This window comes from Myotis yumanensis, unplaced genomic scaffold (genome assembly GCF_028538775.1).
Source record: "Myotis yumanensis isolate MYYU_CA2020_CCGP unplaced genomic scaffold, mMyoYum1.0.hap1 SCAF_17, whole genome shotgun sequence".
Lineage (NCBI taxonomy): Eukaryota > Metazoa > Chordata > Mammalia > Chiroptera > Vespertilionidae > Myotis > Myotis yumanensis.
The window spans coordinates 42,707,779-42,734,829 of NW_027223768.1; the positions used below are offsets into that span (position 1 = coordinate 42,707,779).

At 62.2% G+C, this 27,051-nt stretch overlaps 1 protein-coding gene across 1 annotated transcript; it reads left to right on the top strand.

Annotated features, from left to right (window-relative positions):
- Positions 1 to 4,734: 4,734 nt before the first annotated feature.
- On the top strand, positions 4,735 to 25,820 carry OLFML2B (olfactomedin like 2B). Its single transcript, XM_070395837.1, has 8 exons — positions 4,735 to 5,144; positions 7,020 to 7,283; positions 8,608 to 8,715; positions 15,842 to 16,021; positions 19,134 to 19,359; positions 20,501 to 21,007; positions 24,161 to 24,337; positions 24,729 to 25,820. The coding sequence occupies exons 1-8, from the start codon at positions 4,971 to 4,973 to the stop codon at positions 25,325 to 25,327; spliced, it is 2,235 nt and encodes a 744-aa protein (XP_070251938.1). The 5' UTR covers positions 4,735 to 4,970; the 3' UTR covers positions 25,328 to 25,820.
- Positions 25,821 to 27,051: the final 1,231 nt, after the last annotated feature.

A 27,051-nucleotide genomic window follows, 5' to 3' on the forward strand; every position in this document is an offset into this window, starting at 1 on the left:
CTCAGGCACCTGTGAAGTCCCCACCTCCACAGCTCTTGCCAGATCACCTGGACTGACTTAACGCTTTCCTTAAACACACCTTCAATCAATGCACCGTTTACTTGGACATTCCCGAGGCAGTACCCATGACACAGCGAGCTGTATGTGTCGTGTTTTTCTTTTCTTTTTTTTTCATGGAGAAATGAGACTTTTAATGGCACTCTCAGAGCCGGCGCCCATGTACAGGATCACCCGTGGGGCCGGGGACACAGCCTGTTTATTTAGTCCCTCCCCCGGTTCCTCATTGGCTGAGGACTATTTGGTCACCTATTTTTTAAAATTTCTTTTTCTTTATTGATTTAGATATTACATATGTGTCCTTATTGCCTCATTGCCCCCCCACCCCACCCCCTCATGCCCTCCCCCCTGGTGTCTGTGTCCATTGGTTATGCTCATATGCATGCACACAAGCCCTTTGGTTGATCTTACCCCCCACTCCCACCCTCCTCTGCCTTCCCTCTGAGGTTTGACGATCTGATCGATGCTTCTCTGTCTCTGGATCTGTTTTTGTTCATCCGTTTATGTTGTTCATTATATTCTACAAATGAGTGAGATCATGTGATATTTCTCTTTCTCCGACTGGCTTATTTCGCTTAGCATAATGCTCTCCAGCTCCATCCATGCTGTTGCAAATGGTAAGAGTTCCTTTTTACTGCAGCATAGTATTCCATTGCATAGATGTACCACAGTTTTCTAACCCACTCATCTGCTGATGGGCACTTAGGCCATTTCCAAATCTTAGCTGCGGTGAATTATGCTGCTATGAACATAGGGGTACATATATCCTAGGATATGTGCCGTGCTTTTCTAACACACTTTAAAATAAATAACTATTAACATTGATGACTATAAGGCCACCCCCTAAAGTGTAGAGGAATGTGCCATGGAAATCAAAGACTGTCTCCCCTTTCCACATCTCACATATCAACACTGTCTAGTCACTGGGGCCTCCCGGCGACACACAGAACCACTGCTTCCCGCGGCGGCTCTGCCAGAGCCGTGCCCCTGAGCAGAAGGACCAACTGGTCAAACCGCACGGACCGAGGAACTCAGAGCGTCAGGGCTCAAAGCCGCACCCTGGAGCCCCTCATTCAACCACTTCTCTTGGCAAACAGAAGCGGAGGCCACGGCTTCCCGGGGCGGCAGGGGCTCCCAGCTCCCGGGCAGCTGCACTGGCAGCGCTGGGACTGGATGCCAGGCCTCCCAGGTGGGGCCTCCCGCAGCCTGGCTCTGAGGGAGTGTTTCCCGCAGGCGTGCGGGGTCCTGGGGGACAGGGCTGGGGGGCGGCTGACGCTGGGCTGTCGGAGTGAACTGTGGGAGGAGGCTGTGACTAGCAGCCTGCACGGCCGGACAGGCCTGCGTCCGCGCCAGCTTGGCCCTCGCGGCCGAGTACTTTCGTCTTTGGACACGTTGGGCATCCTCGCTGCCTGCTGCCTCCGGGGCCTCCCTGCAGCCCGAGGGTCACCCCTTCACTGCAGGACGGCTGCGAGGACCAGATGACCCCAGACGCTCGCACCTGGCTGTAGTGGGTGCTGACCCTTCTTGGCCCAGGGACACCACTCACATGGGACGGTCCCCGGGGCCGCAGGGGCAGAGCAACAGGACACTCGTCCCAGGTCGGGAAGGAGTGAGCTCAGACACAGACTTCCTGGGGAGGAGTGGGAGGCATGAGCAGCCCGGCGGTCAGGCCATGAGCACCTCCGAGCTGCTCGGCTGTAGGCCGTTGCCTTGCTAAAGTTTAGCTCCTGGAACAAAGCAAGCCCCCAAAATTGAAAAACTTGTTCACCTAAATCACAGGAGCAGAATCAATATGGTCATTTCCTCTTTCAGGTAAGGGAACCGAGGCACTGAGAGAATTCTAAGTTCATAGCAAGTCAGAAACAGGAACAATGATGCCCCGTTTGATAAATGATTAGTCTCTTATCGTCATTCAACATTCACAGACACGTGGCAGTGGGACAGGAGCATACACATCCTGTCTCCACAACAGCCCGTCGTATCACTGAGGCCCATGGGAGAAAAAGGCCCGATCACCCGCAGACCAGCGGCTGAGTCCAGCTGCGGATGGAGGCCCTGACGAAGCTCAGAATAGAATCCTCTCCTGTTCCCAAGTACCCTCACCTTGCGTGCGTGTCTCGATGCTCAGTCCAATGGCCCTTTATGAAGCCTCCTGTGACCTTTCCATGCTCACAATCTTTAGCCTCGGGATTGGGGCCGGGTCATGCCTGGAGGGTAAGGAGAGGACGCGTGGTCCGCACACAGCAGCAGGCATATTTGTGTGGTCTCCATGTTGGAACAAAGAGACCGAGATTCCCAGAAGTTGAGTGACTCACCCAAGTTCAACAGTAAGTATGGTAAAGCCAGATCCCATAACCAAGCTGTCTGATCCCAAAGCCACGGCTCCGCTGTGGCTCCAGGCTGCCTGACGAGGCTAAATTTAATTGACATTGTCAACTCATGGTGCTTGGCGCTGATTCAATGCCAACAGGAACCCCCAGTTTGGAGAGCTGCAGAGAAGGAAATTTTGTTCAGTGCAAACAGCTCAGTTGTGACAGAGCACAATTATGAGAACAGCACGGCTGTGCAGCAGCTCAATAGTGCTCCAGCTCAGGGACGAAGCAGCAGGGCTGTGAGGCAGCCTGGGCCAGGTGGCCCTCTGGCTAGACAGCTCTGCTCTGCAGTCCAATCTCTCCACTCTGCTCTGCCCTGGGCTGCCCTGCCCTGGGCTGCCCTGCCCTGCCCTGGGCTGCTCTGCCCTGCCCTGCCCTGGGCTGCCCTGCCCTGGGCTGCTCTGCCCTGCCCTGCCCTGGGCTGCCCTGCCCTGGGCTGCTCTGCCCTGCCCTGGGCTGCCCTGCCCTGGGCTGCTCTGCCCTGGTCTGTCTGCCCTGGGCTGTCTGCTCTGCCCTGGGCTGCCCTGCCCTGCCCTGGGCTGCCCTGCCCTGGGCTGCCCTGCCCTGCCCCTGGGCTGCTCTGCTCTGCCCTAGGCTGCTCTGCCCTGGTCTGTCTGCCCTGGGCTGTCTGCTCTGCCCTGGGCTGCTCTGCCCTGGTGAGCAATGGTCAGTGTTTCAGCTCCAGCCGAGGGAAAGCAGTCCTCGGGAAAGGGAGAGCACTGAGGAAGCCAGAGGAGAGCTGGCTTATGTAGAGAGAAATCTCCGCCCCTGGTCCCTGATTGGTTTGCCCTCATGCAAATGAGGACTCTAAATATTCATAGTTTGATTCGTCCAAAGGGGCCATCCTAATTGGTCCAAATGGAGCCACTCTGATTGGCTGGTCAGGATGCTGATGGCGATATAGCTGTGCAACTCCAATTAGATGGGGAAAGTCTCCATCCTATTGGTTAAAGTCCAATTCCAGGAACTCCTTTATAAGAGCTTGCTCAGATGGCAACTAGCATGTGAGTTGTACTCAGCCAGCATTCACCACTTAATTGAATTGAAAACTGTATTTTACAGATGTTTACCCCCATCCAGTTTCAGAAAAGATTTGATAGCTTACATGGGGGAGGGAGCGTGGCGGGGGAAGGACATTTCCATAAGCCAGACACCCAGATCTTGGGTTATTAATTCTGTCAACTGTGATCACCTATTTGAAATGAAGTCTCCTTCGAGTAGGTCAGTGGTTCTTAACCTTCCTAATGCCGAGACCCTTTAATACAGTTCCTCATGTTGTGATGACCCCCAATTTCATTGTTACAAATTGAATATAATTAAGCATAGTGATTAATCACAAAAACAATATGCAATTATATATGTGTTTTCCGATGGTCTTAGGCGACCCCTGTGAAAGGGTCGTTTGACCCCCAAAGGGGTCGCGATCCACAGGTTGAGAACCGCTGGAGTAGGTTATCACAACCCTATTCTTGAGCAAAAGAGGCAGGTGTTACAATTTCTCAAGGATCCGCAGTAACACCTCTCACATCTTTGAAAGTGTCTGTTCAGTGTCCCCGGTGGCGGCTGTCCCCGAAGGTTGCTGACCATCTCGCAGTGTTGACAGTGGGCGCCTTGAAGATCGCCTGGTGACAGAGACCCTGAGGCCTGTCAGGACCAGGCTGTTCCCTTTCGACCACCCTCTGGGGGGCGCAGTGTCAGGGTTTCCCGCGAAGCCGCCTGTTTAATCCTCACCGGCCGCCAGCGGGAGCTCAGCAGCTGTCCTCTGGGCGGCGGTGCCACCAGGCCCGGAGCTGCACCGGACAGACCGCGGGCAGCGCCAAGTTTAAAGCTGCGAGTCCGGTGGGAGCAGAGGCCCCTCCTTCCCCGGCTGCGCCAGCGCCAGCGGGGCCGCCGGCCTTCGGACCCCTCTCCCCACAGTGGGTGCCGGGGGCCCAGCTAGAGAGCCGGCTCGCGGTCATTTCTCTCCCTTCTTCATTTGCGGTCAGATGAAGGAAAGGGCCCCCTTCCGACGCCACCCCACCCCCGGGGCGAAGGCCGGAGCCCCAGGGCGAGTCAGGGCACCCGGGCTTCTGGGTCCTCCTCCCTCCGTCCCTCCCTCCCTTTCCTCCTCCCCCTCCGCTGTCACTGGCTGCACCTCCGAGGCCTGCACAATAGAGGCTCCGCCCTCCCTCTGCGAGCCCTTCGCCGGGTCCGCTCCCAGCAGTCGGGCCGGTCCTTGCTCCCCAGGTTCCCGGCAGCCCGCGCTGGGCGACCTCGGGCTGCCCGCTGCTGCCCGGTGCACCGCCGTTGCTGTCGGACCCCATCCTCCCGCCTGAGGACGCCGGGTCACCTCCCCCTTCCCTGCGCCCAGGGCCGCTCGCGCCCATCTGGACGGAGATGACCAGGGTCTCGGGGGCGCCTGGGCCACGCGCGCTCGCCTGCACCCGGCGGGGGACGGCCCTCTGAGCTCCGCCCTCGGACTCCAGCCAGGAGACTCTCTGGCCCAGTCGCCGCGGACCGTCCCCAGACGTTCCCGGGCCGAGCCCCTTCTGTCTCGCCCTCATGGCCCAGCCTCTGCTGCTGGTTCTCTGGCTGGCTCTGGGTGTGGCCCCCGGCGGCGTGGTCGGTGTGGCCCCTGCCGGAACCAGCGAGCCCCCTACCGCGCAGACGGTGGCACCCACGGAGGCCGAGACCCTGCAGAACGAGGCAGACAACCAGGAGAACGTCTTGTCTCAGGTAGGCGCCGTCTGGCCACCTGCCTGCCGCACCAGGTGGGCCAAGGCCAGGAGGGCACTTGTCTCTCATCCATCGAGTGTCTCCTTAGGGGAAGGGGCGTGGGTCCTCCTCTCGAAGTGGGGGTCTTTCAGGCGATGGGACCAGGAGAAGAGGAGGGAGGGGAGGAATGAGACCCTGGCTCAGGACTGGGAGGAGACCTCTGGCCTGTGCGGCTGTTTGTGGGAACCGGAACGTGACCCGGCGCGTGCTGGGCAGCGGCGGATGGCGCGACCCCTGGGAGATGTTCCGCCACAGGAGTGAGAGGCCGGAGAAGATGGGGTGAATGTGGGCAGTAAAGGACTGTCCTTGTTTCAGGGCTCAGTCCTCACGCCCTATTCCCAGTTTTCAGCTGAGGACCATCAGGCGCCGGTTAGAGCGGGGGCGGGGGGCAGACCCCTATCCTCTCGGGGCTCTCAGGGCTCTCGGGGCTGTTTATTCCATGACCCGTGGCGGAAGGACCCCGAGCCGCTAGCTGCCCGCACTCCACAAGCCTGCACTGGCTCTCAGCGAACAGGGGTCCCCTGGCCTTCCCTTCATAGCTGTGCTTACATACACCTCGTACCCACCCAGCCTCACTCGAACCCCGACATTAAAAAGACAGAAGTGCCTGACATCGGGGTCCTGGGGGCCACGGGCAAAGCTTCCTGAGAGCCGAGCCTCGGGAGGGAGGGGGCTGCAGGGGTCTCCGTGCAGTCAGGGCGGGAGCAGAGGGCAGGCGGTGATTGGCGGTCAGCCCAGCCGCTCAGTCACCTTGAACTACGACTCCTTCGTCTGCTGCGTTTGATCACAGCCCTGAAAAAATTAGTGTTAGAAGAAACCCACCCTTTGCAGGAAAAACATGAGAGCCTGTTCCCGCCAGCAGCCAGGAAGGCTCCCCCACAAGTTCATGGCCTGCCGAAAGAAGCCCCTCTCGGTGCCCAGAAGGGAGCCTGGTGCTGGGGTGCAGGGCCTGCTGGAGAGCAGCTGGGAGAAGCTGTTCCCCAGCAGGGGGGCTCCAGAGGCCGCCTGTGAGCTGGCAGACTGAGGAGGAGCAGAGAGGCTGCCAGTGCGCGCTGAGCTTTGCCTGGACTCTGGGTCCAGAAGCTGCTCTAGGAGCCAACTCAATCCTTAAACGGAGGAATCCTTACCAGTTTCTCCCCCAGATCCCTTTCTCCAAATCTAACCCATGCTTCGAAGCCCAGCGCGAACACCCCCTCCTCGAAGTCTTCCCTGGGCGAGCCAGCCCCCCCCCCCCCCTCGCTGGGCGCAGGGCGCTGGGCACGGGGCGCTGGGCGCGCCCTCTCCCTCTGCACTCTGCCTGGCTCATGGGCCCCCAGCGCGGTCCCCGGGAGGCACTCAGGAGTGGAGGGTGGCCCCCAGCGCGGTCCCCGGGAGGCGCTCAGGAGTGGAGGGTGGCCCCCAGCACGGTCCCGGGAGGCGCTCAGGAGTGGAGGGTGGCCCCCAGCGCGGTCCCCGGGAGGCGCTCAGGAGCGGAGGGTGGTAAGGGGCGATGGGAAGGAGCATCTTCAGGTCCGAGTGTGGGCAGCGGCCCCAGCAGGCCGGCCTCCTTTTCTTCTTTACTCTAAACCTGGGCTCCCGCTGGGGCAAGGCCTGCTGGGAGGGTGCTGGGGCTCACTGGTTTTCCCTTGAGATGAGGAAAGGCTGAGGCCCCCGAGAAACACACAGCTTCCTCGGACAAGAGGCGACGACACGCGGTGCCTTCAAGGAAAGGTCGTGGTCAGCAGGTGGTCTTGCGATGACCGTGAGGGCGGTCAGGAGTCTGAGGTCTCTGGCCAAGTGGTCCTCAGGGGCCTGTGTCCACGCGCTCTGCCATTCTCTCTCTGTCTGTCTGTGCAGTTGCTGGGAGACTATGACAAGGTCAAGGCTGTGTCCGAGGGCTCCGACTGCCAGTGCAAGTGTGTGGTGAGGCCCCTGGGCCAGGACGCCTGCAGGAGGGTCAACGCGGGAGCCTCCCGGAAGGAGGACTTCTACACCGTGGAGACCATCACCTCCGGCTCGTCCTGCAAGTGCGCCTGCGTCGCTCCTCCCTCCGCCCTCAACCCCTGCGAGGGGGACTTCAGGCTCCAGAAGCTTCGGGAGGCCGACGGCCGCGACTTGAAGGTGAGGCCTGGTGGGGCGATGCCATGGGTGAGGGGATGCCTGGGGATCGCAGGCCTTGGAGTGAGGGACCTGCTTTAGCCTTTACGCAGTTGGTCACTTTCAGCCCCGACATCCAAGGGAGCTGGTGAGAGCCACGTCTGCCCATCTTGCCAATGGAGCCAGGGAGGCCGGGCTGGGGGCAGCTGCCAGGCCCAGCAGCTAAGGAACGTGGCCCGCAGGCCCACCGGGGCAGCTGGTCTAGCTCCCGGCCGCCGGGCGGTGGGAGGAGCTGGGCCTGGGAGTCAGATGACGTTTCCCGTCATCGCTCAGGTGACTCCCTTGTCTGGCCGAGTCCCCTGAACGCACAGTGGGGACGTCTTCCCTGCGGATCGGCCCGAGCGCTGGTGACAGCCGTTGAGAGTGTGGGCACCGCCTGGACGCGTGCTGCGCACTGACTGCCCGTAAGGTGCCGCTGGCGGTCGTCGGCACCGTCGGCAGAGGGGCGTGTAACAGGCAGCGAGTGACCCCGCTCAGCCCGCCCCTCGGAGCCGACGCTCTACCCTGAAGCTCGTTTCTGGACAAAGGCACCTTCCGGCTGTAGGATGGGGCGCTGGGGCCCCTGGAACAGGCAGCAGAACTTCTTACCAAGAAGCAAAACATCATCACAGCACAGAGAACCGACCCCTCTGCGGCCCGGCCCCGGGGTCGCTGGCGGCGCCAGTGGGAGGACGGAGACCTCGTACACAGGTTCTGTCTGACTCGAGGCTGGGGCTGGTGGGGCAGAGGTGCAGACCGGCGTCCAGCAGGCTGTGCTGGGGGCCTCAGCAGGAGGCTCCGGCGAAGCACCTGCCTTCTGCCCGCACCTGCCCCCCGAGCCCGGGATGTGCCAGGACCGTGGCCTCCTTTCCCTGGAGGACCTGAGGCTTCGGTGCCCGTCCAGCTGGACCTCAGAGTGGGGTCACAAGGCACTTTCCCGCCAGGGCCGGTGCTCTCAGTGCGAGGAACACACGCTGCCTCCAGGGCTCTCAGCAGCCGGGGGCGCCCCAGGGCAGCGTGCCAGGGCCGCATGCACAGGTACTGAGGCTCCAGCCACCCCACTGGGTGTCCACAGACCCCACCGGGCAGATGCTGTGCTAACTGACAGGACTGACAGCCTGGGAGGAAAGACAGACGACGGAGCTTCACCAGGGTCCCAGCAGGCGGGTACACTCACGCCAATGCGTCTGCCTGCGTGGCTGCCAAGACAAATGCCACCTCTGAGGCCACCTCTCAGTCCCTGGGGTTTCCCTGTGGGCTCGCCCTGGTCCGTTGGCCTAGCCCTAGACTAACCTGCCCTGTTCCGCAGCTCGCCACCATCATAGACATGCTGGAGGGCGCGTTCTATGGCCTGGACCTCCTGAAGCTGCATTCGGTCACCAGCAAGCTGGTGGGGCGAGTGGACAAACTGGAGGAGGTAAGGAGCATGCTGGGTCTCCGTGTCTTTCTCCTGACCAAGCCCAAAGTGTATCACACTTCCCAGTGTTTTGACAGAAGACACATTGCTGACCAAGAGAACCAGTGAAATGTAATATCATTACCTTCTTTTCCATACAGAAGAACCATATACCCATGTGGCTATAGAGCAGAGGCCTGTGCTCCAGGGCACCAGGGTCCCAGGTCTCAGCCAGCACCTGGCCCGGGCTAGATGCTCATCAGCCATCTGCTTGGGGAGCAGCTGGCCTCGGCAGCTGGCGGCTCCGCCCAGGCCGGCTGCCATCTCTCAGCTGTGGTCAGAGGGACGGGGCCTCGTCCTGCCTGTGCTGACAGTCTGGACACCCGCTGCTCTGGGGGCTGGAGACAGCTGCCAGCCGGGGTGGCTGTCCCTGCCCACCTGGTCCTCGATGGGTCCTGGAGGGCTTGGAGTAGGGGGAGGGCAGGCTGAGCTACCAGTCCTGCCCCGGGGTCCAGGGGCCCCACGTGGGCTCACGTCACTCCCACAAGGAAGCCTGCTCCCTTCACCCAGGCCCTACCGGCTCCCGGAGGGGGGCCCTCAGCCTGCTGCATGCCGGGGCTCCAGCTGCCAGGCAGCATGGCCTCCTCCATGGCTCGGGTCCCCCCCTCTCCCTGCCCCCGAGGGCCCCTCCCTCCGCCTCGCCCACAGCTGCCAAGCTGCAGCCTCACCATTGTCCTGCCCAGGCCTGGGGAGAAGGCAGGTGTCATCTCCTGCTTTTCCAGTGGGGCCAAGAGGCCGCCTCTGCCTGTGCCGGTGTCACCCCTGGTCTCTAAAGAGCACCTTCCGCACGCCCGCCTGCTCCTGCTGTACCCACTCACCTTCCCCAGGTCCCCACACTTCGGCTTAGCCTCAGCCGGGCATGCACACACCTGTCCGGCTGCTGGACGAGGTCAGACAGTCTCCACCAGCCTTAGACCCCAGGGCCACCACATCCAGTCCCCTTGCCCGGCAACCCTGCCTCATTCTCATGCTTCCTCCCGCCGAGGGGCGTCTGTGCACAGGCCCCCAGCACCTGGCACCTGTTCTGTGCACACCTTCCTGCCCCACAAGGGCTCAGACAGACTGCCCAGGCCTCCAGGCCCATGGCCTGTGCCAGCCTGTCGCTCTCCTCCTGCCCTCGCACACGGCTTTGCCCAGGGATCCTCAGCAGGGACCAGGGGGACGCTCGCCCCGCCAGATAGGCCCCCACAGCACCGCGTGGCCCGTGACCAGCTGCACACCCCGTGCTCGTCACGGCGTCGGCTGTGCCGGGGAAGAGCCTGAGGAGGAGGTCATGGGCCCTCCCTCTGCCAGGTGAGATCAAGAGTGCCCGTGGGGGGCATCCCCAGCCCCTGAGAAGTGCCCCACATAGGCCCTGGGTAGGAGGGGACTGAGCCAGGGAGGAGACCAGGGCGAGGCTGACTGGGGGCGGCTGATGGGTGATGCCACTGCAGCCTGGCATTTATTTAGGTGGTGGACAGGCTCTGCCGTTCCCGTGAGGGGTGACCTCTGCCGCCTTCTGAGCTCTGGGGGCCGGCTGCCTCCGTCCTGCCCTGTGCAAACCCAGAGACGGGCTCCTCACTGGCCCGAGGGGCACCGAGGACTACAGATCAGTGCGGGGGCCTCCAGGGGCCCAGCGACCCAAGATGGGGGCCCCACCAGCACATGGCAACACCGCCTCAGGCTGCCAGGAGCGTGAGCCTTGTGTGGGTAATGAGGCGACTGAGGCCACGCTACTGGGGTGCCCAGTGGAGCCCTGGGCCCTGTGGGCAGGAAAGGGACACACCTCGGTGCCCCCAGGATGTGCACTGACTGTGGGAGGGTCAGCACCCGCATCGGCCACGTCACCTGACTCACTGTTTTCCTGGGTGGACCCTTGTGCTTCATCTGCTTCTTGCAAACTTCCCCTCCCAGGGGGGACGTCACAGAGCGGGGTCCTCCTTGGCCTGGCTGACCACTGGCCCCTCACAGAGTGCACTGGTGATGCAGCGCGTCACACCAGACCCGCGGCCACAGAGATGCTGGGCCACTCTCCAGAGGTGTACACCGAGGCACAGTCTCCCAAATCCACCAGGACCTTTCTGTCCTTCCCCGGCAGCTTGGCCTGCCCCACCGCCCGGCCCAGGCCCCTGCCCAGCTCAGGCCCCACCACCCGGCTCAGGCCCCTGCCCGGCTCAGGCAGCTGCAGTCCCTCCATATGAAGAGCACCTGGGCTTGCTGGGAGGCAGCTCGGATCACAGGCTCTCTAGCCAGCTTCCTTGGCGGGTGGCACCTGCTGCTGGCCTCTGGACCGACTCAAGCAGCCAGGATACCCTCCCTGTCCACGCTGGTGTCCGCCTAGCTGCTCAAGAGCTGGCTGAGTTCGTAGAGATCCAGGGAGCCAGCAGGCCAGGGGCTGGGCTCCACTCTGCCATTTGTTGTGTTTTTTTAATCTTTATAGTTGAGAGTATTACAGACGTCCTCCTTGGCCCCCTACACCCCATTCCCAACCTGCCCCAGGCCTTCACCCCCTACTGCCTGTGTCCATAGGTAAGATCTTTGGTTAATCTCTTCTCGCCCCTCCCCCCTTCCCTCTGAGAATCGTCAGTCTGTTCCATGTCTCCATATCTCTGATTCTATTTTATTCACCAGCTTATTTTATTCATTAGACTTCTTGCTCATTTATTTTGATTTTTAGATTCAATTGTTGATAGATATGTATTTACCGTCATTTTATTGTTCATATTTTTAATCTTCTTCTTCTTCTTAAAAAATACCCTTCACATTTCATATAATACTGGTTTGGTGGTGATGAACTCCTTCAGCTTTTCCTTGTCTGCGAAGCTCTTTATCTGACCCTCAATCCTAAATGAGAGCTTTGCTGGGTAAAGTAATCTTGGTTGTAGGTTCTCGCTATTCATCACTTTGAATATTTCTTGCCACTCCCTTCTGGCCTGCATAGTTTCTGTTGAGACATCAGCTGACAGTCGTATGGGCACTCCCTTGTAGGTAACTAACTGTTTTTCTCTTGCTGCTTTTAAGATTCTTTCTTTGTCTTAAACCCTTGTCATTTTAATTATGATGTGTCTTGGTGTGGGCCTCTTTGGATTCCTCTTGTTTGGGGTTCTCTACACTTCCTGGACTTGTATGTCTATTTCTTTCATCAGGTGGGGGAAGTTTCTGTCATTTTTTCTTCAAATAGGTTTTCAATATCTTGCTCTCTCTCTCTTCTCCTTCTGGCACCCCCATAATGGACATGTTGGTATGCTTGAAGTTGTCCCAGAAGCTCCTTACACTATCTTCATTTTTTTTTCTTTTTTCTTTTTGCTCTTCTGATTGGGTGTTTTTTGCTTCCTCATATTCCACATCGTTGATATGATTCTCAGAATCCTCTACTCTACTATTGAATCCCTGAAAGTGATTCTTTATTTTAGTTAGTGTAGGCTTCATTTCTGATTGGTCCTTTTTCATATCTTTGACTTTCTCACTAAGATCCTTGAAAGTCTCATGAAGATCCACTAGTAACCTTATAACCATGGTTTTGAACTCTGTATCCAAAAGTTTGCTCTCTTTCATTTCTGTCGTTTGTGGCATGTTTTGTTGTCTCCCCAGGTTGACGCTTCCCTGTGTTTGCTTCCATGTATTAGGTAGAGCCTGCTATGTCTCCTGGAATTGGGAGAGTGGCCTTGTGAAGTAGGTGTCCTGTAGGGCCCAGTGGCTCAGCCTCCCCAGTCGCCTGAGCTGGGAGCTCTAGGTGCACCCCGTGTGGGCTGTGCGCACTGCCTTGTAGTTGAGTCTTGATTGCTGTTGGCATCGCTGGGAGGAATTGACCTCCAGGCCAATTGGCTGTGAGGATCAGCTGCGACTATAGTAGAAGAGCAGCTGTGCAGGGGACACCCCTATGGAGCAGGACTTGCTTCAGTGGGGCTTTGGTGCTCACTGAGTCTGCTCCTTGAGTGGTCGCTTATAGACGTGTAGAGTTGTAATTGGCTATGGTTGAAGCTGTCCACTGAGTGCACCGGCTCTAGGGCCTCCAGGGAGGTACAAAGTCAGCCACTGCCTGGGGCCACCCCACAGGAACTACTTGTATTGGGCATGGAGCTGCCCAAGTGAAGCCCAGCTGTGAAGCAAGACAGGCTCCTACTAGTGCAGGGTCTTGGGCCTCTTGCTGAGAGGAATGGGGCACACTGACACCAGCTGCCTCTTGCTTAAGAGGTTTCAGCAAAGCCTGAAGCCCGAGTAAGGACAGGCCGTTCATATGCAAAAGCCACTGCAAACAGGTTGGGCGGGCTGCAAATTGGATGGGGCAGGTCACCAGGACGGAGCAAACAGATATTACCCCTGCCAGTCAGCCCTGCAACCAGAGAGGTCCCAGCACAGCAACAATGACCCCTGTGAGCACCTCCATCTGGGAGAAAGCTGCCCCAGGTTCCTACCCTGATGCCAGACAGTCCAGTTCCTCCCCGTATCTGTCTGGGCCCCCCAAAGCCACTGCCCTGCGCCGGAGCTCAGAGGAAGCGGGACCTTGTAAGTTCATGCGCAGGCCCTTTAAGAGGAACACTTAGAACTCCAGCAGCCTCTGTGTCACTGAGCCCCAACCCCCTCTTTCACAGCCCAAAGTCATGGGGACTTCTCTTCCCAGCTCTGGGAGCCTGGGCTGGGGTCTGGTGGGGACTGGACCCCTTGCGCCTCACGGGCGGCCTCAGCAGAGACAATCTCCCTCCTGATTTAAAAAATGCCACATGTGCGTGCTGGTCCAGCCAGTCTGTGCCTCCTACCAGTCTCGGTGTGCTTTCTTTAATTTTCTAGTTGTAGGACTTCCATTCAGCCAGATTTCCGGCAGTTTTGGATGCTGGTTGTTCTGTATTTAGTTGTAATTTTGACGTGGTTGTGGGAGGCAGCGAGTACAGGCGTTTTCCTACGCCACCATCTCGGCTCTTCCTCTGACACTTGTTTTGAAAGGTCCTCAGGCTAATCGCCTCCTTGCTCCGGGCCTCCATGTCCTCACCTTGCAATGAAAGGTTAGGCTTGGGCTGTGGGGTCCAGGCCAGCTCTAACCTTCTATGAACACTCACAGCCACTCACATGAACTCGTTGACTCACCGTAACAGCCACAGGGAAACTGCCAGGACTTCCCCATTCACATGTGGATGTTGCTGGTCTGGCAACAGCCGTGGGCCAGGAATCCACTCTCCTAATGGGGGCACGTGGCCGCCCCCACCCTGTCAGGAGTGACCCACCCCAGAGAGATGGCTCTCTCTGGGCCTGAAACAAGACCTCTTTCCCACGGGCTCTTGTCCGCACAGTGAGTTCCGTGCAATCAGAGAGGCTGCGTGGGTGCGCCCGGGGGACCCCGAGCCCTCCCACGGCCACGCGTGGCCAGCCCTGCAGGAGCCCACACCAGGTGCCTGTGTCACCCCCCCTGGGCTCCTGACTTCCCTCTAGGACAAAGCCTCATCGCAGGCTGCCTCGTCTGTGTGTCAAAGAAAGACAGGAAGCAAATCCGGCTCCACCTCACCTGCTGGCTGCCCCTGCACACGGCCTAGGCCCTAGGCCAGTGATGGCGAACCTATGACACCCGCATCAGAGGTGACACGCGAACTCATTTTTTTGGTTGATTTTTCTTTGTTAAATGGCATTTAAAGATATAAAATAAATATCAAAAATATAAGTCTTTGTTTTACTATGGTTGCAAATATCAAAAAATTTCTATATGTGACACGGCACCAGAGTAAAGTTAGGGTTTTTCAAAATGCTGACACGCCGAGCTCAGAAGGTTCGCCATCACTGGGCTAGGAGGACAGAGCATGGGCAGTTCAGAGGCTCATGGGAACCTTAGAAGCAGCCAGAGTGGGACAACGTGGACCGCAGTGCAGCTCAGGGCTCTAAACTCAGAGGAGAAAGGGCACCTCGGAGCCTGTCCACGGCCGCTCGTGACTCAGGCAGGGCGGCACGACCCCCTTGGGAAGGGCCCCTGCTGCCCGGTCCACGCCCCTCCTGGGCCCTCACAGGCGCCAAGCCCAGAGCTCCTCTTCCCCCTGCGTGTGGCCTCCCTCCAGCGGGAGTTGTCCTCTCCTCCCCTCCCCAGGATGAGCCCCAGGGGCTCAGTGCCTTTCTTTCTGCCACACTTGACCTTAAACACACGATTCGGTTGGGAAAGCCAGGCTCCAGTGGGGCTGCTGGAGCCAAGCATCAGAAATACTGCCTGGGACCCAGGGCCTGGGGCCTGGGGTGTGGGACCTGGGGCCTGGGATGTGGGCCTGGGATGTGGGACCAGGGACCTGGGATGTGGGACCTGGGGCCTGGGATGTGGGACCTGGGGCCTGGGATGTGGGACCAGGGGCCTGGGATGTGGGCCTGGGATGTGGGACCAGGGACCTGGGGTGTGGGACCTGGGGCCTGGGATGTGGGACCAGGGGCCTGGGATGTGGGCCTGGGATGTGGGACCAGGGGCCTGGGATGTGGGACCAGGGACCTGGGATGTGGGACCTGGGATGTGGGACCAGGGACCTGGGATGTGGGACCAGGGGCCTGGGATGTGGGACCAGGGGCCTGGGATGTGGGGCCTGGGATGTGGGACCAGGGACCTGGGATGTGGGACCAGGGGCCTGGGATGTGGGGCCTGGGGCCTGGGATGTGGGCCTGGGATGTGGGACCAGGGACCTGGGATGTGGGACCTGGGATGTGGGACCAGGGGCCTGGGATGTGGGACCAGGGACCTGGGATGTGGGACCTGGGATGTGGGACCAGGGGCCTGGGATGTGGGACCAGGGACCTGGGATGTGGGGCCTGGGATGTGGGGCCTGGGATGTGGGACCTGGGGCCTGGGATGTGGGACCAGGGGCCTGGGATGTGGGACCAGGGACCTGGGATGTGGGACCTGGGATGTGGGACCAGGGACCTGGGATGTGGGACCAGGGGCCTGGGATGTGGGACCAGGGACCTGGGATGTGGGACCCAAGACCTGGGGCCTGGACGGCTCCTCAGCGCAGGCTGGATACACTCAGGGCCCAATGGCTTCTGGGCCGGTGTCCAGCCGGCCTGGCAGGTCTGTGCTCAAGCGGATGGCAGCACCTCCTGCTGGTCTTCAGCGCAGTGATGAACCCTCTTTTTAAATGTTTTCTCTCAGGAAGTTTCTAAAAACCTCACCAAGGAGAACGAGCAAATCAAAGAGGACGTGGAGGGAATTCGTGCCGAGATGAGCAAGCGCGGCAAGAACTGCTCCCGGGACGGGGCAGCCGGGCTCCCGGAGGCGGGGGCAGGCTCCGCCCTGCAGAGGGATGCGGCCGCCGCCTACGCCCACCCCGAGGTACCGTCCCTCCCCCAGCATGAGCGCCTGGCAGGTGCACCGAGCTGATCCCATCCTGTCGCAGGCCGGGTCCCTGTCGTCCCTCGGCACCTCTGAGGCCCAGAGAGGGCCGCGGGTCAGTGTTGAGGGCAGGACTCCGCTGGCACGCGGGCCGGGCCGGTGAGGAGCCAGAGCCAGGAGAGCTCAGTCGCCCTGGCTCAGCGGGAAGTGGCGGTGGGGGTCCCAGCACACCGTCACCCGTGTAACGGACACTGTCTGATGCGACTTCATCGACATCCAACCACCTACTTGTTTCAAAGTTCCTCCCATTTGCGACCCGTTTGCTCCGGCTTCAGTTCCTGCGTTGGTTCATGTGCTGGGGTGACACGTGATACCATTTAATGTGTCGGGTTGTCCCCTAAATGGATGACCAAGAAACAGCGTTAACTTGGAGGCTCACCTGAGCGAGTGGAGGAGGCAGCGGGTAACGGGTGCAGATGCCGCCAGGGCCAGGGCAGCGGTGCGAGGCGCTGGCCCCTGGAGGGCAGCCGTGACAGCCGCCTCACTCCAGGTGGACGGCAGAGGGATTCCAGGTGCACCACGCAGGGGCCTCCCCCAGGCAGCCAGGCGGGGTGTGGGCGGGGCAGGGCCGAGGCTGCGGTCACCTGGGAGGGCTGGGCGGCGTTGTCCGTAGGACGCTGCTGCCTGGGTCGCTCATCCCCCCGGCCTGGGACTTGGAGGCAGAGCAGCTCCTTCAGGGGTGCCGGGTGGGCAGCGCCGCGGTTTGGGGAACCGAGCACATGTGCTCCGAGGGCAGGACAGCAGTCAGCTTAGCCCTGTGGACAGTATGGCGCCTGCACCCTGCCCAGTGCGTGACTCAGAACAAACCCGTTCCAAACCGGAGAACAGGGATGAGGAAGGCCTCTCGTTTCCTGGCTTTGCCCGTGACGACTGCTTGATGCTTTGGGGAAGTATCATATTCCTTCAACCATCACATACATCCCCATGTCGGGGCCCGACGTGCTGCTGCTGGGCAGTGCCTGCTCTGCCTGCTCTACCTGCTGGAGCAGGTCTGAGCTCGGAACCCCAGGGGAGGACGTTTGGGCTGGAAGAGAACCTGGGGGCACCTCCGTGGCCCTGGGTGCCCCCGCCCGCCTACTGCCCAGTGTGGGCTGCTGCGGCCCCTGGCCCTGCCCCGGCGGCCAGGCTGAGCTCGCCGCGGTCTCAGTGACGCATCGTGTGGTGTGAACCAGCTCAGGTTTCCTGAGGGCAAACAGCAAACCAGCCAGACTCCCAAATCCCTCCTTGCTCAGCAGAGTCCTGTCCCCCACAAGGCCCAGTCATCGCACTGCGGTCAGCACAGTCCACCCAACCCGCTGTGGGGACAGAGCCAGGACCGGGAGGGGCCCAGCTGGGCTCGTCCTCTCTCACCCGCCCCTTCAATGAGCCCGGCTGAGGGGACCATTGTAGACGTTCTCGGCTTCTCAGAAGCGGGGGCGGGGGGGAGGGGGGGAGGGGGGGCAGTCGGGAGGCCTCTCACCAAGAAGGTCCTGGCCTGGAGGTGGTGAGGGCTCTGGGCGCGGGCGGGAGAGGGGACAGCCAGACGCCAGGAACTGAAATCACACGCAGAGTCTTGGATAACGGATGAGGGAACCACGGCGGCCCAAGGCCTGTGCCAGGAATGCAGGGGTGACGCTTTCTGGCCGGGCCAGTGCGAGGTCGTGCTCTTCCCCGCGGCTCCCAGAGGGCGCCGAGCCCTGCCTGCCCCTCAGAGCCCGGAATTAAAGTCGCTCCTGAGGCTTGCCCCGGGGGGACGGGGGCTTTTGAGATGCAGAGGGCACCTGGGCCCAGCGATACAGGGGGCAGCGGGGCCCAGCAATTAGACGGCTCGCAGCGTCTGAGTCAGGGGTGGGGCAGCACTGGAGTCAGGCAGCTCCGTCCAGTGGAAACAAGGGTTCCCCAGGCCTGCGGGCACCGGGGACGCGGACGAGGTTCTGGAGTCCTGGGGTCACGCTGTGGGCAGCCGCCTGACCTGCGGAGGCTGTGGACTCAGGAGCCCCGCAGCCTCTGACTGGCTGGCATTGGACCAGACGGCCGCTCGGCCCGGCGCCCCCTGAAGCGAGCGCGGTGCTGGCCTGCGGAGCGGTGGTGAGACAGACGCAGGGCATGTCTGACCTCACGAGGTGCTCGCGAAAACGTCGCCCTGGCACCTCTGGTCCTGACTCCCAGGTCCCCTCCACAGCCAGAGACAGGAGGCGGGGCGGCAGGAGCAGGTGGGTGCCTCTCAGGCCCCAGCCGGACCCTGCCTTCCAGGGCTCGGTCTCTTCGCGCCGGCAGCCAGGGCGCGTGTCTGTGGCTGGGAGGGCCCAGCCTCCTCCAGGCCAGACCTTAGTCAGCAGAGAGGCCTCCTGGGCAGCGAGGCGGTGCCGCCAGCAGCTCAGTGACTCTGAGGCCGCTCTGCCCCTCGGGCGCAGGCATCTGGGGCAGAGGCTTGTTTCCAAGTGGCTCTGCTCTCGCACCGCGCCCGCCTGACGGGCCCCGGGGGACGGGCCGTACCTCCTCTTGGGAGGGGCCTTTTGGGGCTTCAGTGGCTGAGAGCAGGGCTGGGCCACACCCCGAGGTGCCCACCACCTCCTGGATGGGCCACTGCCCTCAGGAGTGGGAGCCCTGGGGCCCTGATTTTGAGTGCACTGGCCCCGGCCCTGCTCAGGAGCCTGTGTGCCGTGCCTGCCTCCTGATCCGTGAGTGGGCTGACGCTCCAGTCCTGCCTCGGAGGAGCCACGAGGGGAGTGAGCTGGTCACGGTGTCGAGACAAGAGCCCTGGCTCTGAGACGAAGGCTGAGTCTGTCCTTGCTGTTGCCTGGGCTCCAGTGCTGCCCCACCTGATCTGCCGCTGTGTCCTCTGAGCCTGACCGGTGGCCTGGCCTCCCTGTGTCCCCTGAGCCTGACCGGTGGCCTGGCCTCCCTGTGTCCCCTGAGCCTGACCGGTGGCCTGGCCTCCCCCTGTCCCTCTGAGCCTGACCGGTGGCCTGGCCTCCCCCTGTCCCTCTGAGCCTGACCAGTGGCCTGGCCTCCCCCTGTCCCTCTGAGCCTGACCGGTGGCCTGGCCCCTCTCTGTCCCTCTGAGGAACAGTATGAAGAGAGGTTCCTGCGGGAGGAGACCGTGTCCCAGCACGTCAACTCCATCGAGCTCCTGCGGACGCGGCCACTGGCTCCGCCCGAGCTGGTGCGGCCACAGCAGCCCGTCCAGAGGCAGGTGTCCCTGCGGGGCCGGCCGGCCTCCAAGCCTGCCATCATCCGGGGCATCACCTACTACAAAGCCCAGGACCCCGAGGACGAGAACGACATAGAAGAGCAGCGTGAGTGGGGCCAGCAGGGCTGGGGCTGGGCCGGGCAGCCGTGTCCCCCGGTGCCGTGGGCAGGTCCCTGACCTCACGGGCTTTCAGAAGACCACGTGGCGGCGAGGAGTCACCCTCCTGCCTGCCCTTCCCCGGGCCTGGCCTCCGGCCTGACACACGGCGCTCCCGCCTCTGACTCCCAGAAGCCCTGGCTGTCCCTGGTCTCTCCTGCTTTCTGAACTGTGCCCCTCCCCCCGCCCTCCCCTTCCCACACCCCAAAGGGTCCAGTCCGGCTCGTCCCCAGCTCTGCTCACCCAGTTGCTGTCATAATCCTTTTGTCCATTTTTAACTTGTCTTTTTATCATTGATTTGGGGAGGCTGGCGTATTTGGGGACAAGTGCCTTGTCAGTCACATGAGCTGCGAGGCCGTCTCACTGCCTGCGGCCTGCACCTCGGCGCCTTGATGAGCAGAGATTCACCAGCTCACCCACTAGTCCGTGGGGGCCACACCTCTAGTCCCTAGGAAATCTGCTCCCACCTTCCTTCTCCACTCACACCCTGCGCATGCGCCCATTCACTCAGGATAACAACTGGAGTCTGCATGCAGCACCCAAGCCCCGCCCCCCACCGGCTCCCATGTCCCTCTGCCCTCACCTCCTGCTACCCCCACCTCGAACCCTCCTTTTTGATCGGCCTTGCAGGCATGTTCCGGCCCCAGGGCCTTTGCACGGCTGCTGTTTCCCCAGAGCACTCTTCCCTGCAGCTGCTCGGCTCCCTCACGTCCTCAGGCCTCTGCTCATCTCCCTTCCAGCGAGTAGAGCTGACCACTGTACCCATCGCGCAGGTCCCCTGCCGCTGCTCCCGGCCCCTCCGCACCCACCAGCTTCTCTCCGTACACTGCCATGTGCACGGCCCGTGTCTACTGTCAGTGTGTCCCTCACTAGGTGGCTCTGGGGGGCAAGGACCTTACTCTGCTCACTGTTGTCTGTGCCGTAAACACGGGATGAGCGGACGGATGGGTGGGGCCTGAATTCCTCCCAGGCCCGGGTCCTGGGGGAAAGCCTGTCGGGCAGGGCCTTCGCTCTGTGGCCCCTCCCACCTTCCTCTATTGGTCCTGCACTGGCCGTTCTCTCCGAGTCATGTGAGCCTGTTTGCTCCCCAGAGGACCAGTTCTTCAGCGGTGACAGCGGAGTGGACTTGCTGATTGAGGACCAGCTGCTGAGACACAACAGCCTGTTGTCCACTGTGCCCCGCAGGCCGGCAGCCACCCGTCACGGCGCTGCTGCGACCACGGACGTGGGCCCCACGGCCACGGCCCCGTCCTCCCCATGGCCTCAGGCCTCCCCCTCGGCCCCCCATGTCCCTGCCGCCTCTGCCTCCGCCAAGCCAGTCCCCACACCACCGCCAGCCACCGTCCCTCCAGCCACCGGGGGAGAGGCGCTCCTCCCACCTCCCACGCGGGCCTCAGCCACCCCCGCGGCCCACACGGCCACCCCACCTCTTCCGGCCCCAGCTGCCCTGCCGGTGGCTCCTGGGGACACACACTGGTCCCCAGTGCCTCCCACCACAGTCAGGACAGACTCCCTGGGGAAGGCCCCCCCTGCTGAGGGCACAGCCTCTGCCAGCCCCACCCTGCACCCGGAGGAGGACGACATCCGGAACGTCATAGGTGAGCGCTCCACCTGCCTGGCCGGGTCCGCTCGGGTGAAAGGCTGAGCCTCGCGATCGTGGGAGCCGGAGGCTCGGGCTGAGCCACAGAGAACGGGCCTGTGTCGTGCCCTTAGCTGCGACCAGCTTCACACCCGGGTCCATGGACCCAAAGGGCCGTCCTTCGTCAAATACATGGGAGCCAGTGGGGCCACGGCCTGGCTCCACAAGGTCTGCAGCCACGCGCCCGGCGCTTCCTGTCCTGGGCTGTGTGGTGGGCAGTGGCAGTGGGTCTCGGGGACTGGAGTTTGCTGAGGCCCAGCAGGTGAGGCCTCCGGGGGGTGACGGGCCGGACACAGTGGGGGGCCCAGGGGATGGCGCTTTCTTTTCCTCTTCCTGCCGGGGGGTGGGGGGGCGGCAGCTGGCCGTAGCTGGGCCGTCCCTCCGCACGGACAGTGTGAGGCTGCATCTGCTCAACTTCTGCAGGATGCCGGGACCTGAGGGAGGCCCATGGCCACCCTGGGGCAGTCCCTGAGCCCAGCGCCCACAGTCCCTTCTGCCATGGAGTGAGCGCCCCGGGCCCCCTTCTCCACCGAGTCACCTTGAGGTGGAGGGACAGTTTGCCCAGAAACAGGAATCTGCCCCTGGGCTCCGCGGCAGCCCTCACCCGGCTGATGGTGTTTGCCGCCTGGAGCCCCTTCCGTGGCCGCCGTCTCCGCCACCCGCCCGGCCTGGCCCCACCCGGGCCTCTGCCCGCCCCTCCCTGGGGGTTGCCACTCGTGGGTTTTCTGGTGTGACCCCAACCGGGTCCTCGGGGCTCTCCGCTCCCTCCAGCAGTTTGGCTGAGAAGCTGAGGACCTGACGCCTGTGGTGTCCTGGCGGCCAGGGCCGCAGTGAGCGGGTGGGAGGGGACATTCTCTCTCGTTGGTCAACGCCCTGTTCAACTAGAGGGACGGCGTGAGGGGGCCCCGCTCCAGGACCGCCCGCCCGCCCGCCCGCACTGCCTCGTGCATCTTCCGTTTCCCTTAACCCGAGGGGGGAGGTCGCTGTGCGGGTCTGGTTTCCAGAGTCGCTGTTCACTGCCCATCGCTGTCGAGTGCCCATCGCTGGTGTGGGTGACATTCCCTTTCCAGAACCTTCTCTGCAGGCCCGAGCCTGTGCCTGGCTGCTTCAGACCACCCGGGCTGCGGGCCCAGTGCCTCTCACGTGGCGTCATCTGGTGGCAGTGCCACTGGGTGCTGCGCGACGGCTGCTGGCTGGGTGACGAACGCGGCGGTTTTGATTGGGGCTGAGGCGTGCCGCTGCGTTAAAAGGAACATCCTATCCCACGGTTTCCAGACCCGATGCTGTGACCTCCCAAAAGGCCGACCCTTTCCTCAGGGAAACTGAAACCAGAGAAATTCCAGAACGGACCTCGGCTGTTTAACGAGCGTCAGGGGGAGCCCGGCTCCAGGCGGGAGGAGAGGCCATGGGCACGGGCCGGGGCTGCATGGGCGACGCCGGAAGAAGCGGCTGTGCCCGGGGCCCAGGCAGCGGACAGACCGGGAGGTCCGCAGCTCCCGGCTCGGTGGGGCGGGTCGGAGGAGCAGAGACAGTCGGCGTGACAACAGCAGGGCGGCCTGGGTCTCCACAGGCTGGGAAACCCCATGACCGTGATCTGGGGGAGAAAGTCTCCCCACCCAGCACCAGCCTGGGGAGGGGGTACGCCCTAGGCAGGGACCCTGCTGGGCACCCAGACTAGAAATGCCCTCGTCGCTGCCCAAGTCCCCTGCCCAGCAGCTCCCCTGGCCCCTGGCTCACCTGGACACCTCACGGCCCCTCGAGCCAGGCGTTGCCAGGCGAGGGTGGCATGTGAGCAGTGCCCTACCTGGAGGGGACTTACCCCCGGGCACAGGACGCCTGGCTTCCCCGCTGGCTGTTGGGCGTCAGGAGGGAGGTGTTTCCCACCCGAACGTCCATTTTATTGTCGAGCAGATGAGCTCGGTCGGGGGACGAGGCTTCGGCTGGTGGTTCTGCTGATGGTCTTAGGGGGATGGGTCCCTCTCCACTGTCCGGCCAGGGCCTAAGCCCCCTCCAGCTGCCTGCACCCTGCCAACGGCCCCCACTGCGGGGTCCGCCAGGAAACAACCACCGTCCGCTTGCAGCGCCTGGCTGCCCCGTCCTGACCGCGGGGCTCCTTCCTGGACCACTGATGGGGAGCAGAGCCACAGAACAGACTGGGACAGCTTGGAAATGGGGGTGGCCTGGAGTTGTGAGAACCTGGAGCTGAATGTCAGGGAGCAGCTGTCCTGCCCACAGGGCCCGCCTTGGCCCAGCCCTGATGGCGGGTGAGGTGTCCTGTGTCTGGTTGCCAGGCTGGCAGAGTCTGACACCGGCTCTCCACCTGCCTTTCCCCGTCGGCTCAGAGCACGGGTGCAGCACGATGAGCGTGTGCCTGTCATCAAGTGTGCCCTCTGTCACGTGTGCCCTCTGTCACGTGTGCTCTCTGTTGTCACGCGTGGTCTTGGACATTCAAGCTTTTCAGGCTTTCGCTCGGCCCAGAGCCAGCTTGTCCTCATGCTGCGAGGCCTCGATTGGGCCCCAGGTTGCTCCAAAGAGCCGCGCGGGGCATTGCTGAGCTGCTGACCCATGGAGGCAGACTGACCTCAGCAGGAGCCCAGCCCAGAGCAAGCCGCCGCCCGCTCCCCGTGCAGAGCACAGGCTGGAGGATCCAGAGGGCTGGTCTCTGGGCCCCAAACAGCCTGGGCCGAGCCTCTGGGGCAGCTCAGGGGCTGTGGACGGTGCTCCTGGCCACCACAGCGTCCTCGCTCGGGGCACCGTCCTGCTGCCCTGTCCTCACCGAGCCCCAGGGGTCGGCCTGTGCTGGGGGGGCCTGCCGAGATGCAGGGTGCCTGTAAGAGGAGCACCCGGCGCCATGGGAGAGGCTCTGGCATCGGGAAAGGACACAGCGAGGCCCACAGGGACGGGTCTGAGGGGAGAAGTTGGAGGCAGCAGCAGCGAGCGCTGGGGATGGCGGCCCGGGAGGCATGGGCGCAGCAGAGCCCGAGCGGAGCGAGGCAGAGAGCGTCGGGGCCGGTGACTCGGGGCTGAGCCGGCTCCGGAGTCCAGAATCCAGGAGGAACTAGCCACAGGCTTGGGGAGCTTTCTGCCCTCACCCGACCTCTCTCTCCCTCAGGAAGGTGCAAGGACACGCTGTCCACCATCACGGGGCCCACCACCCAGAACACATACGGGCGGAACGAAGGGGCCTGGATGAAGGACCCACTGGCCAGCGACGAGCGGATCTACGTGACCGACTCCTCCCACGGCAGCACCCTGGTGGAGTTCAGGAACCTGGAGAACTTCAGACAGGGTGCGTGCGGGCCCCGCGGCTCTCCCTCCTCTGTCCTCTGCGCAGTCACGCTGGCCTGGGTGTGCCGTGCACGAGTCGGGGCCTTCTCCCCCCACCTCCCGCACGGCCTCAGATCTCATGTCTGCCCTCCCTCACGCCCCTGGGACGGGGGCAGCCTGGAGTCAGGACCTCCTTTCCCCGGCCCTGAGAGCTCGCCACCACGCTCCCCTGGGGCCGAACCTGGGTTCCTGGAGCAGCAGTGAGGCGAGCGGCCAGAGCCATTTCTATGGGACAGATGAGGCTGCTGGGCCGTGAATGTAGAAAATGGGGGAGCCACGACAGACCGGGGTGCAGACCCCTGCTCGTCCCCGCACCCTGGGCACCGCATGCTGAGCCCGCCTTGTCCCCGCAGGCCGCTGGAGCAACTCGTACAAGCTGCCCTACAGCTGGGCGGGCACCGGGCACGTGGTGTTCGGGGGCGCCTTCTACTACAGCCGCGCCTTCACCCGCACCCTCATCAAGTACGACCTGCGCCGCCGCTACGTGGCCGCCTGGGCCCTGCTGCCCGACGCCTACGAGGAGGCCACGCCCTGGAGCCGGCAGGGCCCCTCAGACGTGGACTTCGCCGTGGACGAGAACGGGCTGTGGCTCATCTACCCCGCCCTGGACGAAGAGGGCTTCAGCCAGGAGGTGATCGTGCTGAGCAAGCTCAATGCCGCAGACCTGAGCACGCGGAAGGAGACCACGTGGCGCACGGGGCTCCGCCGGAACCTGTACGGCCACTGCTTCGTCATCTGCGGGGTGCTGTACGCCGTGGACAGCCACAACCAGCGCCACGCCAACATCTCTTATGCCTTCGACACCCACACCAACACGCAGATCGTGCCGCGGCTGCTGTTTGAGAACGAGTATTCTTACACCACCCAGATCGACTACAACCCCAAGGACCGGCTGCTCTACGCCTGGGACAACGGCCACCAGGTCACCTACCGCGTCATCTTCGCCTACTGACACCCCGGCCGGAGCAGATGTGCCCGGCCACTGCACCTTGTATGTGCATGTGCACGTGTGTGTGCGCATTGCACGTGTGTGTGTGCACGAGTGTATGCATGTATGCGTGAATGTGTGTGTGTACATGTGTGCACGTGTGTGTGTGCAGATGGGTAAGTGCTGTTCAAAAAATATATATTATTTTGTATAATGTAAAGTGACAGTTTGGGTCTATTTTTTTATATGGATTGTAGATCAATCCATACATTATGTGCTGGCCTCATCCTCCACAGTTTATATTTTTGTGCAAATGAACTTCTCCTTGGACCAGTGACCACCTTCCTTCGAGCCTCCGCCCCTCTGGCTCCCGCGTCTCAATGGCGTGGTCTCCATGTGGGTCTTGTGGCCGAGGCACCTGCAGCGGGAGCGAGGGCGGCAGGAAAGAACTGCTAAGGGGCAGGAAAATCATGTGCTGGAGAAGTTTTTAAAACCCAGAAAATGCTTTTTTAAATAAAGAAGGAATTTAAAATGACCCCAGTGCGTTTCTGTTCAGCGCTGATGTCTGTCCGGGGCTGGGCCCTCACGGGGAGAGGCCTCCAGGACGTGGGAGCCTGTTCTTCCCGTCCGTCCTCCCCTCCCCGGGGGAGCTGGTGCTCGCTCTGAAATGCACAGCTGAGCAGTGGGGCCTGGTCCCTGCACCCCCTGAAGCTCGCCATCCACCACTCACTGCGGGTGTCCCATAGTCCCCTCCTCACCTGACCCTCCGCCAGGCTTTCCTCCCTCTTCCCCTCCGAGCAAGACGCCTGCTGCCCTCAGGCATGCCCCGTCCTCCAAGTGCACAGACCGGACAGAAAGGGACTCCTGAGGCGACGGGAGGCCAGGCCATCGCGCCCCCACGGCCCCACGGCCCCACTCCATGCATCCTGCACAGACCTCAGTGGCCTCTCACGACACCCCTCCACGAACAAACCTGAGAAGGATGCCAGTTTCAAAGTTCGGTTTGTACCTGACTCTGTAATGGATCCAGTTTCTCTGTTCATGCCGGTGCCAGAAGCTGAGGGCCAGGCGTGGCCGCCGTGGCAGGCACAAGTTGTCCTGCTCCTGTTGTCTCTGCCTCTCTCTGGTCCTATTCCAGACTTTTCATGTCCCTTTTTCTCTGAGTGGCCATGGGTTTTGTTTGTTTGTTGCTTGTTTTCCCAGCTCTGCAGGAATGCACTGTGTTCCTACGGAAGCTGCGTCTGGATGCACGGTCAGGCCACACACACGCTCCCAAAAGGTTTCACAGCAATCCTACCTGTGTGTGGGGGGGGGGGGCGGGGGGGAGGGACGACGCAGCGGGGACAGGGACAGGGAGGCTGGCGGGGCTGGGGCAGGGCAAGGCCGGGGCAGGGCAAGGCCCTGGGGGCTGTTTTCCATGTGACCTGGCTGAGCTCTGGCTGGAGGCCGTGCCTGGCTGAGCACCTGGAAAGCCTGGCGGTGCCTGGGGAGCTGATGCAGCAACAGCCGCAGGGCCAGGGCGGGCGGAAACCTGGGGCCTTCCCGGAGGCACACAGAGCAGGGGCTGGCGGCAGGCGAGCGAGGCTGGGGCTGGAGGGAGCAGGAGGTCCGCCTGCTGCCTCAGAACCAGCCCCACCCTCCAAGCTCCCTTCCCCACCGGAGCACAAAGGCAGGAGGGTGGACTCCTCAGTCTCCTGGTCAGAGGTCAGAGGCCACTGGGAGGGAGTTGTAAGGATACAGGCCACGCC